The sequence below is a fragment of the Perissodus microlepis genome, chromosome 23 (genome assembly GCF_051167445.1).
Source record: "Perissodus microlepis isolate ML-2025 ecotype Zambia chromosome 23, ASM5116744v1, whole genome shotgun sequence".
Lineage (NCBI taxonomy): Eukaryota > Metazoa > Chordata > Actinopteri > Cichliformes > Cichlidae > Perissodus > Perissodus microlepis.
In genome coordinates, this window is record NC_140482.1 from 42,535,631 (window position 1) to 42,551,606 (window position 15,976).

At 43.2% G+C, this 15,976-nt stretch overlaps 2 protein-coding genes across 6 annotated transcripts in view; one reads left to right on the forward strand and one right to left on the reverse strand.

The window, feature by feature from the left end:
• The first annotated feature begins 4,841 nt into the window (after positions 1–4,841).
• ccdc181 (coiled-coil domain containing 181) lies at positions 4,842–9,838 on the forward strand. 2 transcript variants are annotated; one of them, XM_084921009.1, is made up of 6 exons: positions 4,842–4,989; positions 6,378–6,493; positions 6,859–7,872; positions 7,957–8,103; positions 8,271–8,431; positions 8,735–9,838. In XM_084921009.1, the coding sequence occupies exons 2-6, from the start codon at positions 6,389–6,391 to the stop codon at positions 8,904–8,906; spliced, it is 1,599 nt and encodes a 532-aa protein (XP_084777135.1). In that variant the 5' UTR covers positions 4,842–4,989; positions 6,378–6,388; the 3' UTR covers positions 8,907–9,838. The 2 variants fall into 2 exon arrangements, with proteins under 2 accessions (XP_084777135.1, XP_084777133.1); XM_084921007.1 differs by having other exon boundaries at positions 4,843–4,989; positions 7,957–8,124.
• Positions 9,839–9,946: 108 nt separating this feature from the next.
• p3h2 (prolyl 3-hydroxylase 2) overlaps positions 9,947–15,976 on the reverse strand; it is a 50,382-nt gene continuing 44,352 nt past the window's right edge. For 3 of the 4 annotated variants that reach the window (XM_084921003.1, XM_084921005.1, XM_084921006.1), the window contains exons 6-14: positions 14,391–14,480; positions 14,010–14,050; positions 13,562–13,653; positions 13,325–13,452; positions 13,141–13,236; positions 12,850–13,000; positions 12,590–12,707; positions 12,428–12,503; positions 9,947–11,594 (exon numbers count right to left, since the gene is read on the reverse strand). In XM_084921003.1, the coding sequence (XP_084777129.1) occupies positions 11,136–11,594; positions 12,428–12,503; positions 12,590–12,707; positions 12,850–13,000; positions 13,141–13,236; positions 13,325–13,452; positions 13,562–13,653; positions 14,010–14,050; positions 14,391–14,480 (1,251 nt within the window). In that variant the 3' untranslated portion in view covers positions 9,947–11,135. The remainder of the gene's footprint in view (positions 11,595–12,427; positions 12,504–12,589; positions 12,708–12,849; positions 13,001–13,140; positions 13,237–13,324; positions 13,453–13,561; positions 13,654–14,009; positions 14,051–14,390; positions 14,481–15,976) is intronic. The other variant, XM_084921004.1, reaches the window with a different exon arrangement.

A 15,976-nucleotide genomic window follows, 5' to 3' on the forward strand; every position in this document is an offset into this window, starting at 1 on the left:
TTAACCCTAACGCTGCAACCTCCCACAGCTTTCAGGTCATTGCGGGCTACATGTTACATATCCTGGGAGGTGCACATCCGGTTACTTGGAAGTTTATCGGGGAGCGTTAAAAGGAGTTTGTGCTTACTTCCTAAGTTATGACTTAGAATTGCAGCAGAAGTGTAAATCAGGCATTACTCTTTATCAGTGAGTCAAAATATAAAACAAGCTGATTCCCTGTCACTGTACAGCCATCTGTCAATGTGAGAAATCTGAGAAAAGCACCAAATGTGAGCTGGAATGTGACGTGTAATTCAAACGTTACACGAAAAGTCACGCTAGTTTGGGGTGTCAAACATAGGGCCCAAGGGCCAGAATAGGCCCACCACAAACTCCAGTATGGCCCACTGGATGTCTTTGGAAAATGTGATGGGAGGCAGTTTGGACTTCTAACTGTACTTTCATAAGTTTAACAGCTTTTTCTACTGACAAACACGACCATGGCCATTCAAAGTACACCAAAGTAATTAAGAAAAAGATGGGGAAAAAACATTTTTGGACTACCTACTATAGAAATATATATATATATATATTTATAATTATTTCTTTATTTTAAAAGTGGATGCTTCTGAAAATTAGCAAAAACTTTGTGTTTAATAATTACAGCACCACCTGGCCAATGAGCTACCAGAACTTTCTGTAATTGAGTAATTTCTTACAATTTAAGCCCAGAGAGCCATGCTGACAGCAGAATTTGTTTATCGTGTACAAAAAAGACATATTGTTCAAATAGCACTTCTTTTTCTTATATTAGGATAAATGCAGGAATAAATGTGTTGTTAAACATTTTCACACTGACAGAAGTTTCACTGCTCCTACAAACATAAGATCAAAGTGGGCCATATGTGGCAACTGATTTAAAACTAGTTACAAATCTCTGCTCTGGATCCCTGCTTTTCTTATCAAGAAAAAGAAAAAAGTATAACAAGTAATGATTACATTTTTTTCATCCATCTAAACTGGTTTGATCGTCCTGGCATTGTGCGTACAGACTCGCTATCATATCTTCTTCTTCAGTATTTTTAATTATAACGTGTCTGGTTTTACACAACATTTCTGGATGTAAAATCCCCAGGCTCTATGGCTTCCCTTCTTATACCTTTTTATCATTATCTGTAACAACGAAAGAGTTTCAGATTAGTGTAAAGTTTGTGTTCAGGGTTTTGACACGCTGAGCTGCACTGTTGGAGGAGGTCAGTTCTGTGGAGCTTCAGTGTTTCTCCACACTTAAAGAAGAGGCAGTTGGGAGTAAAAGGGAAAAGAAAGGGTCTGATAGTGACACAGGAAAGGTAGAAAGGTAATAAAGAGGGTGGGGGAGATAAAGAAAAAACAGGGGTTATGAGGAGGTGGACAGATAAGAGGTAAAGAGATGGGATGGGGGAAGGAGGAATGGATGAAGGCTGGGGTAGATAGAAAAATGTTAGGGGAAGGGTGGAGACAAGGCAGAGGCATGGGAAAGATAAAGGAAGGTAATAAATAAAATAAAATACATATTCAAAGTGGGAAGGGACGAAGGTTTGATGGGACTGTGCTGTAAAAGATGTCAGATTTTTAGTGCGGTCCCTCCAGTTCTTTCAAAGAGCCAGAGGAAAATATTTCTCAAACATTTTTATTCTGATTTCCTCTGAAGCTGTTGTTCTACATGAGTGCCTTGAGGCAACTGTTATTGTGATTTGATGCTGTATGAATAAAACCTATTTGAATTGATTTGAACATTATTGACTCTGTCCTTGTGCCTTCTTTGGATTGTTTATAGTTTTAGCAGGAAGGCCTTTTCCTGGCGCCCCTGGCTGATTTGATTGACCCTGATTGGTACCACTTGGTTGTTGTGTCTCTTACTGCTCAGAAATTAGGCTCTTTCCTCTTCTGCTCTGTTAGTGCCTGTTAGTGTCTGTTAGTGCCTGTTAGTGTCTGTTAGTGCCTGTTAGTGTCTGTTAGTGTCTGTTAGTGCCTGTTAGTGTCTGTTAGTGCCTGTTAGTGCCTGTTAGTGTCTGTTAGTGTCTGTTAGTGTCTGTTAGTGCCTGTTAGTGTCTGTTAGTGCCTGTTAGTGTCTGTTAGTGTCTGTTAGTGCCTGTTAGTGTCTGTTAGTGCCTGTTAGTGCCTGTTAGTGTCTGTTAGTGTCTGTTAGTGCCTGTTAGTGCCTGTTAGTGTCTGTTAGTGCCTGTTAGTGTCTGTTAGTGCCTGTTAGTGTCTGTTAGTGTCTGTTAGTGCCTGTTAGTGTCTGTTAGTGCCTGTTAGTGCCTGTTAGTGTCTGTTAGTGTCTGTTAGTGCCTGTTAGTGTCTGTTAGTGCCTGTTAGTGTCTGTTAGTGTCTGTTAGTGTCTGTTAGTGCCTGTTAGTGTCTGTTAGTGTCTGTTAGTGCCTGTTAGTGTCTGTTAGTGTCTGTTAGTGCCTGTTAGTGTCTGTTAGTGCCTGTTAGTGCCTGTTAGTGTCTGTTAGTGTCTGTTAGTGCCTGTTAGTGTCTGTTAGTGTCTGTTAGTGCCTGTTAGTGTCTGTTAGTGCCTGTTAGTGCCTGTTAGTGCCTGTTAGTGTCTGTTAGTGCCTGTTAGTGCCTGTTAGTGTCTGTTAGTGCCTGTTAGTGCCTGTTAGTGCCTGTTAGTGTCTGTTAGTGCCTGTTAGTGTCTGTTAGTGCCTGTTAGTGCCTGTTAGTGCCTGTTAGTGTCTGTTAGTGCCTGTTAGTGTCTGTTAGTGTCTGTTAGTGCCTGTTAGTGTCTGTTAGTGCCTGTTAGTGTCTGTTAGTGCCTGTTAGTGTCTGTTAGTGCCTGTTAGTGCCTGTTAGTGTCTGTTAGTGCCTGTTAGTGCCTGTTAGTGTCTGTTAGTGCCTGTTAGTGCCTGTTAGTGTCTGTTAGTGAGCTGAAGCAGCCTTAACTTTGAGGATTTCCTACCTGCTGTGCTGCGACCTCAGCCTCCTTCGTCTTCTTTTCATTAAACACACAGAAACACATTTCACTGTGTGTGATGAGACAATATACGTACATTGGGAGTAGCACCCTGAATTCCACATACAGTATAATATGTGAAATAGTTATGTGTGTTTTTTCTCCTATATTTATTCATTCAATTATTTTAAATACTTTACTGACTTTGCTAGTTTTTTTTTAACAAACAATTGGCTGAACACATACAGCAGCCTGGCACTGACTCAAGAAACCATATTTACACAATAAACATTATTGATTAAACAGTCGCCCATATTACTATTATTTACTAGCAAGGCTCTGTGCAAAGAAAAAGACCCTGACAAGGAAAAAAGTCAATAACAGGCTAATCTGGATCAACGCCTACTCTGTGGTGGCAGCACATACAAAGGGATCCTATAATGCTGACACCCCAGAAGTTTTCCTGCAGTCAGGATTCACTCATAACACTTTTCATTATGTTGCATGCAACCATAAACATGTATAAGTAGCGCTTTATAATAACGTCACACTATTTAGCATTATTAAAATATTAGTAAGCTATTAGCAAGTGCTTAATTAATTATTTATATAGCATTACGCCTCCTTAGTGTGTCATTTATAAACACAGATATATGATGATGACTGTGATTATGATTAAAATATAGTCATACAGGGTGTAACAGTAACAGAGAGATAAACATATCTGTATTTATAAATGACATACTAAGGAGGGGTAATGATATATAAATGATGAATTAAACACTTACTAATACCTCACTAAAGCTTAATACTGTGACATTATTTAAAAAGTATATATATCCAGTTGCTAGCTTGATAAAATCGAGCTCTCTTGCTGAAAAGAGGCAGAAACTTGTTCCCATGTAGTGTGCACTGTTGCTGATTCTAATCATCCACTAGTGTTTTTTTTTTATTGACTCATACATAAAGAAATACGAAATTTACTTTTGAAAAGTAAACACATCATATAATGTGTTCGTTTTTATAAAGTCCTGAATCATTCACCAGCATCTGCAGCATTGCTGCCACAACACTTCCTGCTGAAGGCTCCTTTCAGTTGTTTCATTTTTGAGAAACATCTTTGCAAAGGTTCACCCTTTAATCACAAGGCTTATTATAAACAAATGAGAGTATGCAAAAGTATAACTTCCAAGTTTTTTAAACTACTTTGGGGTGAAAGTCTAGAGTTACTTACTTTAACCGTAACCATTTACACTGATGTGTCGTACACATACTTCTTATCAGAGAGGTGGTTGGAGATAAATGACTTCCTTGTAAATTTTCTCTTTTCTCTGCCCTCTTGACACTTTTTAATCTTTCATCTGTTGCCTGATTTTGTTTTACGTGCCTGCCTTTTTTTTATTCTTTAATAAAACCCAAAATTAGATTAAAAATGTCACGACGTATAAAATGCAAATAAAAACGGAATGCAAAGACTCTCAAATCTCATAAACCCAAGTTTTATTCAGAACATAACACGGAAAACATATCAGTGTTTAAACCAGTGTATTCTGGCTTTGTTTACATTTTACACGTCGTCCTGACATTTGTGGAATTGGTTTGTTTTTTTATTCTCACCGTAGATAAAGAGGCAATCTTCTAAGTGCAGCCTATCCTGGCTCAAATGTGCGCTTTAGTTTTGTTTAGTCATAAAAATGTGCAATAATGGAAAGACGCACAAAAGGACCCAGTTTATCTAGATTAGTGCTTTAAATTTAATCGACCATTTAATAACTTTACTTTATTAAATATTTACGGTCTTTTAATACCTCCTGGCTTTTCTCTCATGTTTACGCTGTGTTCATGGAGATTTTCGTTTTTGTGAACGCGTTTAGCAGGTGGCGTGCGCATGCGCATGTGTAAAGCGTGTTGCTGGTCTCTATGACGACGTGTCTATTAAACCTTTTAGGGGCCGTGGAGAGACTTGAAGCAGATTATGTGCACAGGTGTTGCTCCACAGGCCGGCGGGGACTACGCAGGCCAGTTAGACGGTCGATTTGTTGTTTTACTGAAACAGGAAGAAGCTGCTGCTGGTGAGTTTAACATCACTGTTGTCACATTTTACACTGCTGCTTTAAAACCGATCGATGTAATCCGACTGGGTCCAGTCTGCTCTCAGCCTGCCCTCTATACGCTATAAAGCATAGAGATTGAAACAAATAAAGTAAAAGCTAAAGATGACTCTGTTTCTGTGTGTTTTAAGCTGCCTGGTGGAAGCGGCTGTGACCCAAACACACATGCACTGAATCAAAAGCGCGTGTAAATCTATAGATGTTAGCAAGTGAGGGATATTATATAGGTATTAAAGCCAAAAAGAATTGTAGATTTTGACAGCTATTCAACTTTGATCTAATACATGAGATGGGCACAAAGCCCTGATACAGATTTATACCTAACATATAAATGAACCCACTTAAAAATGGCTGTGATGGAGTTTTTACCATAACATAGCAAATACAGGTGCTCACAAAAGCTGCAATACAGAAATATATTTCTTTTGGATTGTCTGTTGTTAGTTTTCTTAAAGCACAGGCCCGCTGTGAATAACCCTGGTCTGCCTCTATGTGCATTATTCTTTATACTTAATGTTAACGTGCAGTTAGTGGTGCCCAGGTCGTTGGACATCAGCACCATGACTGCCACTGAAGAGCCATCACTGGCTGGATGTCATGTGCAAACACTTGGGTAAATAAGGTTATCTGTACTGATATGTACCTCCTTTGTTTTACTGTTATATTTTGGCATAAAATAAACAGCACATATTATAGAGGGACACTGGATTTATTCAGGTTTCTGTGTGATCACCACAAATAATGTATTTAATGAGGAAGACTATGATTATGCACTTTTTTGTCTCATGTATTAAGCACTAGTCAAGAAATCATCCAACCTGTTGGTGGCAGCCTCTCTGTGATTAAACACTACAAGAGAAACCCGAGAACACAACCAGCAGATAAAAACAATATAACAACACAATCCACACAAATGCAGCATCATAAACACCAGGTCAGATACTAAGATTTAAATCAAGGGAAATTTAAGCCTCGAGTTTGAGAACAATGCACGTTTTACTCTACGGGAAAGATGCTCACCGTGTAATCCCAGATGTATCCTGGAGGGTGTTTTCTGCACTGTGATCTGTACTTATTAGACTTAAATGAATAATATAAAACGGCTACTTTTCTCTTGAAGCCAAGTCACCCTCTCACAGAAAACAGTGAGCAGAAAATAATCATCAGTGATTTTAAACCTGAGGTGTTGTTGGCTGCACAGGTGATCTCCACGGTCTACAGCGATGATCGCATCGTCACTGTGCTGTCTCAGGCTTGACTTCACTTTCTTTGGGTGCTACAGTGTGAGTGTGTGCAGGGAGAAAAACTTTTATAAGCATTACGTCACATCTTTCTGTCCCCTCTTTCAGTTCGGTGGTAGATGATGAGCGAAACAGTTTGCACAAAGACTCAGGAGGAGTACGAGGACGACTTTGAGAAAGATCTGGACTGGCTGATCAGTGAGGAAGGCCGGAGCGAGGACCAGGTAGGTCTGACATTACATCTCCTGCATCTCGTCTTTCTAATCTTTCTTTCCTTTTTAGCATGCAGTATATATCTGAATGCTGCTCTACTTGCTGCAGGCTGAATGAGGTGTGTATACCTGAGCCTGCTCTGTGAAAGTGTGACAGCGAGCAGTGTTGAGTTACCAGACCTGGCACACCGAGTTTGGATGTGAAACCTATGCTGCTGAAATGCAGCGGCATACTTTCACTGTTCCACTGCTGGATGCAATATTGATGAGCAAAATAAAACATACCTGTTATCTGTTGCTCAGTATTGGTGTTGCACCTTCATTTACATGCAGACTTAATTAATGCATGCAGAGTACGTCTGTCTTATCCCCCACAGGGCTCTGACTATGAGGACATAGAGGCAGACATTGACAAAGAACTGGAGGAGGGTGAGAAACGACAGGGAATGAAAGGAAAGAAGAATAACTACAAGGAAACAAAGCGAGACAACAAAACAGAGCAACTGGAAGAAGATGAAGAGAGGTGGCCATCTCCTATGGAACCATTGGAGTATGACTCAGACAGGGACAGTCCCAGTAAGTCATCACCTACAGCCCCACCTCCTCCAGGGATGGATGACCAAACAGACGAGGAGAAGAAGTACATCCTCGAGAAGATCCAGCAGGCTAACCGGGAGCTGCAGGATCAGGAAGTGCCAGATATGACACGACGCAGGCGGTTGCATTTTAAAGAGACATTGGTAGACCTGGTGGTGCCTCCGCTGCAGTTTGAGAGAGATGGCAGCAGCGATGAAGTAGAGGGGAAAAATGGGAGCAAGGAAAGAGCTGAGGATGCACCGGCAGATACTGAAGTGTCGGGGAAGCTGTCCGAGCTAAAGATTTCACCTCGCAATGAAAGCAGGAGTTCTGAAGGAGGTTCTGGCAGGGCTGGGGAGAGCAGCGAGGGAGGCCAGGGGATGAAGGAGGGCAGAGTCCTTGTGGAGAAGGATGGGAAGTTTGACCTGGTCAGCCTAAAAGAGGTGGAGAGTCAAGCCCTTTTCCCTCCTTTAGCGAACAACTTCAGTGACAGTTCATGCTCCTCGCCTCGTGTTCAGGAGCAAAATGTAAACTCTGTTAAGATCCACAGTTCCTCCTCTTCTCCTCGCCTTCGGGCTGCCTCCTCCTTGTTTCCACAGGCAATAGATCACCCTCGGGCCCCCAGACCTCCAGCACAACCAAAGAGCAGGCCTAGCTCAGCCAGCCAGAGTCAGAGAGGCAGCCAGAGGAAAAGCAGCAAGAGGCGGGTGCAGTCTGCCACGGAGACACCCAGCCAGGCCACCTACACCCTGACCCCACAGCAGAAAGAGCAGCTGCAGAAGATCCAGGAGAGGAAGCAGAGGCTGGCCAGAGAGGTAGGAAATGCAGCGAATTAGGTCATTTCAAAAAAAGGTCTGGCTATGGTTGCTACATTTCTTCACAGTTATTATGTTGCTCAGGCAGAACAGAGGAGGCGTGAGGAAGAAGAGCTGAAGAGGCAGGAGAACGAGCTGGCCTTCAAAGCCTGGCTGATGAGGAAGAAAGAGCAGCTTCAGGAGGAGAGAAGGATCCACAGAGCCCAGGAAATCGAGAGAATGAATTGTCAAGTATGGCCACACGGGGGCACAGTAAGCTCATAACACAGTCTCTACACGAGGACACTTTTCCCCCCAACACTTTTTGTGTCTTAAACTTTGATGCAATACAAAGAAAGTGTCCGGTAAAAGTGACCCGACTGAGGATGGTAATACGCTGCTTCTGCGTCCCCCGTTAGAGAGACTCCAACCCGGACCCGGAGGAGGCCTTCAAGTCATGGCTTCAGAGGAAGCAGGAGCAGCAGCACAAGGAGAGGCAGCTGGTGGAGTTCAAGAGGCTGGAGGAGGACAGTGGGTACCTGTTACACAGCCGTGAGGAGTGCGACGAGGCTTTCAAACTGTACGTCTGCTTTTAAACTTCGTAACCTGCAGAAAGTTTCATATGATGACTTCCTGGCACACGTAAGAGTAGAGACAATCACGTCTGTCACCGCTTGTTTCTGCTCTAAGGTGAAGTTAAAGATTTACAGGTTGAATTTTGGTTCATTGATTTATATCCTGTCAGGAGTAAAGTTACATTTAGACAATATTAATAATAAAAAGCAGGCTAATGATGCAGCCCTCATCTGGCTACAAAGGGCAAATATTCTGAAAGCGTGCTGGAAGTATCAGCTGACTGACAGATACCTTTTTCCTCCCTCAGGTGGCTGAAGCGAAAGCGGACGGAGAAGCGAGCGGAGCAGCAGGCGGCCCGAGAGCACTCCCGCAGGCTGGTGTTAGAGGAGCGGCGTGCGCGGCGCATGAGGGACTTGATGTGCACCGCCAGTGAAAGCAAACCGTTCAGAGTCACTGAACAGCTGGCCTACCGCTTCTGAGCCGAACCAACCCGGCACGCCGACCAAAGCCACATGTTACCTCTAATCAGGGTCTCCGCAAACTCAAACTAAGGACTCGGGCTCGTTACAGAAAGCAGGTATAAACTCCCAAGTTTGTTAAACACGAGATGACCGAAATCCAGGTTATCTGTTCCAGAAAGAGGGTTAACTTAAACTCTGACTCCCCCCGACACACTGTTTCATTTCCTCATTGATAGGGTTAATATCAAAGTGTGTAGCAGAATGCATTAACATGCACATGAAATCCCAGGTTTAGTTTAGTGGTGCATTTAACACGAGTGCTTTTAGGATCAACCAGCCTTGGATCATGGATGTGATCAGCACACACTGTAGATTTATTAACAACTCAAAATCTGTTGGCTACATGTTTGTAACATGCTGACTCTGTGGTCAGTAAGGCAGCTGTCTGCTAAATATTTAAATGACACTTTTCTGTCCACCTGTTTTCTTTTTTACGATAAATATGACTCAGTGCACCGGATGGATGGATGGGTGGGTGGCTGGATGGATGGGTGGGTGGTTGGATGGATGGCTGGATGAGTGGGTGGATGGATGGATGGCTGGATGAGTGGATGGATGGGTTCCCCGCTATGGTGAACCATGACATCACAGCTCTGCTGTTTGTCTACTCGTGTGTTTGACTCTGTTTGATCAGCGGGAAGCACAAACTCAGAGTTTATTGACCCTGGTTTCTGTAGCAGGGCCCTGGTGGAGTTTCTTGTTCGTCATTTTTTGAGCTCGAGTACATTTGTAAAAGTACACCACAGTGACCTCTCCTCTGTAAATAACTGAATAACATTAAAAACAGGTGTGGCATGGTTTGAGTAAATGCTTGCACAAGTTGTGAGTATGGGCGGAGCTCCTGACAAAGTGCTGCGATGTAATCCTGAATAAAAATGACCTTTTTCTTATCGTCTGTCTTTTCTCTGAGAGTTTGGTTACATAAATACAACGTTTTCTGATAAATAGTATTGTTAGTTGCTATACGTAATTACACACAAAACAATATGGACACAAAACACATGAAATATTTTTAATTTATAGGCATGTACACATACATGTGTTCTTCAGCATTTCAGAATTAAACAGTAAAACATTTTGAACCCACGTAGAAAAGCCAAGTTACTCTTATTTATTTCTCTTCTCCACCTGATCTCCAGTGCACGACTCGACCGTTCTGGACCAACCACACAAAGTAATAAAAGACCGTTATTCAACACGTATTCCTTGAAACAGGAATAATTGGCATCTTTTATGAAAAAAAGTTTCTTATATTAAATGTAGCCAGCAGCTGTCATTACAAGACAAACACAATGAAAAACCAAACACACTCTGTCCTCGTGTCAGTGAGCATCTTAGGCAGTGTCGTGCAGAGTGATTTATTACAACTAATGAACTAACCTGACTAAAGATGTTTCCCGTTTCACTTAAATATTCAACAAGACACTAATTATTCAGACGAGTCTCATTTTAGACTCGGAGAAAACAACAGTGCACCGCGTATTTAAAAATATATTACAGTCATAGAAATACAAACTAATAAAAAGGGATAATGTGCTTAAAAACATACTTGCCTGTACCATTTGTGAAGACAAGTTAATATATGAACATACACTGAAAATGAAATGTTGGTGTTTAAGTCTGTTGCCCAAAGCAGTGAAACTTCACAGTTGAGTGAGATTACAGATACAAGCTGACGACAGCCTGTCGCTCCAAACACACGGAGGCTGTGATTGGATCGAACGCCCAAGAACCAAAATGTAAACTCAAGTTTGAACGAGAAGCAGGAGGAAAAATCAAAATAACACAAAACGACATTAACCTTGCACTTCCAAAACAGTAGAAAAATAGAAATGTTCTGATCCAGAGGTCATTCAATAAATAACATATACAAGTGTTTGATTGAAGAAGGTGGCGCCATTCTGACGTTTCTACAACTCATCTTTGGGGTTGATGTTGAGACCTTGACCGAACACATGCTGCGTGTCCAGGGCCTGGACCACCTCGTCCGCCTGCAGTCGCTCCTGTAGCAGGAAACAGTTTGTCCAACACATTTATTAAACAGCACAAATTCAGTGAGATTTTTTTGTGTTTGTACATTTTTGGTTAAAACATTCTTCCTTTCCAAACGGTCCCAGTGATTTCTACCAGTATAACCAGTATCACACAGGATTACTTTTCATAATAAGTTGTTCTACTGTTGAGACTTTAATACAGCAGCATGTATTTAAGTACACAGTGATCACTGGCACATGACTCCTGCCTCTTAAGAGGTCCTGACATATCGACAGAACACCTGAACGTTTTCTTGATAGAACGACAACAAAGTGCACGAAACAAAGCAAGTGTCCAGCACTGAATCCTCTGACAGCGTCCTCCAGTATAAACTAAGGTAGTTTTTATTCTACCAACTGAGTAACAATGTGACACTGTTACAGTGTAACCAGTTACTTCTCTCAGTTTATTCTGCAAAGACAGTAACCAGAGACTCCAACAGCAGATGTAGACAAAGAAGCTACGTTTTACCAGTTCTCTGTAGAGTGGGTTCAGGGTGAACCAGAGAGCCACGGCACACCTCTGCCCACTCGTAACGGCCTTCACGCCGTGTGGATTTTCCCCTCCTGATGAGAAACCTACCATTCTGCCACACTTTGGTTTCACTAATGCCTGAAGGGGACGACAGAAGGACAGACGTGAGGCTACGATGATCTTGTGATGTGAGCACAAAGCTGAAGATAAACCATGACACTTAAAAATCATCAACTTCACACGTTATTAGGATTTTAAAATAAATTTTATGTTCATGAGTTTTTGGGTTTCCAACGGTCCAGTTCCTCAGATTTTTTTAAGGTCACACTGCATGCCATGCTGGGATATTCCAGCTTTCCAGCCATAATAATAATAATAATAATAATAATAATAATAATAATAATGGATTGGATTTATATAGTGCTTTTCTGGGCACCCAAAGCGCTTTACAATGCCACTATTCATTCACTCTCACACTGGTGGAGGCAGCTACAGTTGTAGCCACAGCTGCCCTGGGGCAGACTGACAGAAGCGAGGCTGCCATATCGCGCCATCGACCCCTCTGGCCATCACCAGTAGGCGGTGGGGTGATCTGTAACCTTCCGGTTACAGATGAGCTTCCCAATCCCCTGAGCCACGGTCGCCCATTAAGTCTCTGTGAAACACCTTGTTGGTGCAAAAATACTCATGCTTGTCAGACTATGTTAGCATTTTAGACTCAACTGAAAAAAAAAGGGGCAACAATGTGTCCTTTGGCTGGTTTCAATTTAAAAGGAGTTCCTTGCCAGGGTGTCTTTGAATGATTAATGTGTTAAATGGCTTAAACAAAAAAACATTCCTCTGAAAACTAGTGACAAAGCAGCCTGAAGAACTACTGCTCAAGAATATTTAACACGAACTTACAAGTAAACCTGTTTGGAAGCAAAACAATTAAAAGCTATGAAATCATCTTTGCTGGGCAAACTTCTCACCGTGACAGTTTTGGCATCCATTTCTGTAAATATGAACTCCCCTCCTTCAAAGTCGGCATTTAGATATAACAGTGCACTGAAACAAAGAAGGACATTAAAGCAGGAACGTCTCACAGTATAAAACAAACCTCACAAACACGTTAGTCTGGATAAACCTCGTACCTGTAGTCTCTGTTTGTGTAAGCTGGAGGTTCCTTCCAGCACTCATTGGCATCAGGGTCCAACAAGCAGTTGTCAGCATGGATGGGATGGCTCAGGTCATTCCTGTGATCTTGCTGACCTAAGGGGAAAATGACAACACTGCTTTTCATGTGACGGTAAACGCAACAACCATCCATCTTCCTGGACATTTGAAACCATCGGTGTGACAGGCAGCATTTTATTTCCTTTACTAAACACTGGTTTTGGCATCAGCTGAAGACCTTTGATGGCTGTCCGGCACACCAGGTGTGTGTAGGAGAAGTGCAACGTGGAGTTTAGCACGAAATACGACTCGATGATTCGTCTCGCCCGCTCGCTGGTTTCGTAGAAGAGGCGAGCACTTCTCATTGGCACTCTGCCCTCAAAGCCGTGCTGGGAGGAGAGAGGGAAATTTTAAACGCCATCAGAGTGGAGGTAACCTAACAGTCCTGGTTACAGTTTATGAAGCTTGTCCTAACATTCATAACCAGGCTGGAAATTAGAGACTTGTTTGTTTAGTGACCAGTGTTTACCTGCAGGGTTTTAAGCACACTGGCTCCTTCGAACTTCTCATTGGGAGTGTGAGGGGACATCCTCCCTTTGTAACCGTCTCCTGCCATCGTGGCAGTCTTTAGGACAAGAATACAGAAACCACTTTAAATACAGTTTCACACACTGAGACAGAAACAAATGCACGATCTGTAAAACTGTCCTTACATGTGCCAGCTGTCTGAGCTCTGCACACTCTTCCTCAGATAAAACATGATCCAGCAGCACCCGCTGGGTCCCGTTCAAAGCCGCCGAGTTCTGCACCAGCTGCACGCCCTCGTACAACAAGGGGCCCCCTGCACAGATCACAGCGTGGGAAGAATGCAGACTGTTATCTGAGCCAGTGGTGGTCTTCATCCCTTTAGCTCCTCATTCTGCTCCGTCTGTGTTAGCACCAAACTTTACCTTCCTTGAGACTCTGCGGAGACGTGACGGTGACATTTTTCTTATGCGAGATGGGAACGTACTCCATCCAGCCATCAGTGCCTGAGGGAACGCTGAATGTGGAGAGAACCTGGTGTGAAGATACCCACTCAGGAGCAGCAGCGACATACAGTACGAACATTTTCTGAATTTAAAGCTCACAACACAAATACTGGAACTGTGTTTAGCTTCGTAGACATCTCCACCTGCCTGGAGCTGGAGCAAACCAGCGTGCCGTTTGAAGGTTTGACACACGGATTTAAAAACGTCCGTCTATAAAGCTGAGCGAGCGTGGCGAGGGCGAACCAGCACATGCCTTTAATCTAGAAACTTTGGATTTGTGAACTGAAGGCAGTCTTTTCATTACCAGGCACTTTTGGCAATATAAACAAAAGGATGAATACACATCACGTTGTTTACAGTGTTTCACCTGTTTGAGTCATCTCTTCCACCTGTGCTCCTCCAGTAGTTCTGAAAGAAAAGAGAAACTGTAAATTTGCATGTATTGTTACGTGTGGCGGCATGGCCAGCAGGTGGCGCTGTTAGCTGAGCAGATAGACGTGCAGCAGCCATGCCAGACACCTGTTACCCCTGCTTTGAATGAGCCAGCAGCAGCAGGGGCGCATTAAGGCTGCTACACACTCTGCAGGAGATCTGCTCTGCATCACAGACATACGGACTCACTTACCAACAACTGCTCGTTAAATTACAAACTAAATCTCCTTCATTTTTGGGGGAAAACAAAATTAAAGAACGTCGGTTTGTTATTAAGCGCTCAAAGGCTGCTCCAGGGTTTTATAGCATAACTTACCCCTTCTGTGAATTCTGCACCCATGATTTTGCTGCCAATCAGAAGGAGCTTTAGTTCCTGTTTGTGCCTCCTCAGGTACCATGCAGCTTTCTGTTGAACAAAAAAGGATTTATGGTGAACAGAGTAAAGGAAAATGTCATCTGCAGTGTTTTTCTGCAGATAATGAAACGCTGCTCTCGGACAAACTCCACCTTTCTGAGGTTAAAACCCTGCTGTCGACTCACCTGATAACAACCAAACTAATTAGTTGCAAATTGTTTCTGTTTTAGTTCCACTTACTTTTCCAACCCTCGACTCCAGAGACACAACAACGGCATCAAATGGCAGCAAACAGTAAACATGTCTTACGTTAAACATTTGATTTATTCCTATGTTATAAATAATAAATAACGGTTTTATTTTGTTCTCTCGAGCAGAAAATGCCTTCAGACAAATTATTCATATTTTAATACGAGTCCCAGATAACTCAGAGGTCTGTCCATAATTTCTCCAAGCTCTGAAAGTCACAGGGTATTCCTCTTGTCCGTATAAAGGAAATGAGAATGAGACCGTGTTTCCTTTGGCTCTCTGCGCTTCAGTGCCAGGGCTAATGGTTTGTGATGAACGCTCCTCATTTTCTCAGAGGGAAACTTTCCCTCCTCAGGGTAAAAAAGGAATAATACTGCAGTAACACAGAGAGCTGCTCTGCATTGAGGTGGATTGTATAAAATCTAAAGCTCCCACAGTGTCTCACACACTTCTGTGATTTTTTCCTCCTCCCGAGTGCCTAAGAAGCCAGACTCATTAGCGGGGAGGCGGTCGGACGTGGCACGGGACCCCGGACTCTGTAAATGAACTCCCCCCAAAAGAGGGGGAGGACGCAGAAGGAGGGAGTCTGTGGCCCAGTGACTCTTCTGTAAACTGATGGGGATGGAAAGGCTTAGACAATATGCAGACACACGCACGCACGCACACACACACACACACACGCACGCGCGCGCGCGCACACACACACACACGCATGCGCACACGCACAAACACGCACACGCACACACACGCACACGCATGCGCACACGCACAAACACGCACACGCACACACACGCATGCGCACACGCACAAACACGCACACGCACACACACACACGCGCGCACAAACACGCACACACACACACACACACGCGCGCGCGCGCGCACACACACACACGCATGCGCACACGCACACACACACACACACACACACACACACACACACACACACACACACACACACACACACACACACACACACACACTCACACTCAGTGTCTCTAATGAATAACAGGCTTTAGGAGAAAAGCTGTTTACTTGGAGCTGAACTGAGGCAGCGTTTGACTCTTAAAGCAGCTGATCAGAGTTTAGGAAGAACAAACGCTCAGCGCACAAGTAGCTGATGAGCAGTAGTCAGCCTCTGCAGATTTCATTTTCACTAGCGTGCAGACATTTAGCCTTTAGTTACTCAGAATAACAATAAAAAAGACGGCAGGGGAAAATATGTTGCCGTAAACATTGCATGTCGATAGAGTGAAATGTGCCGAGTGCTGCCAGCTGGATGGAAAACGTACACGAGTG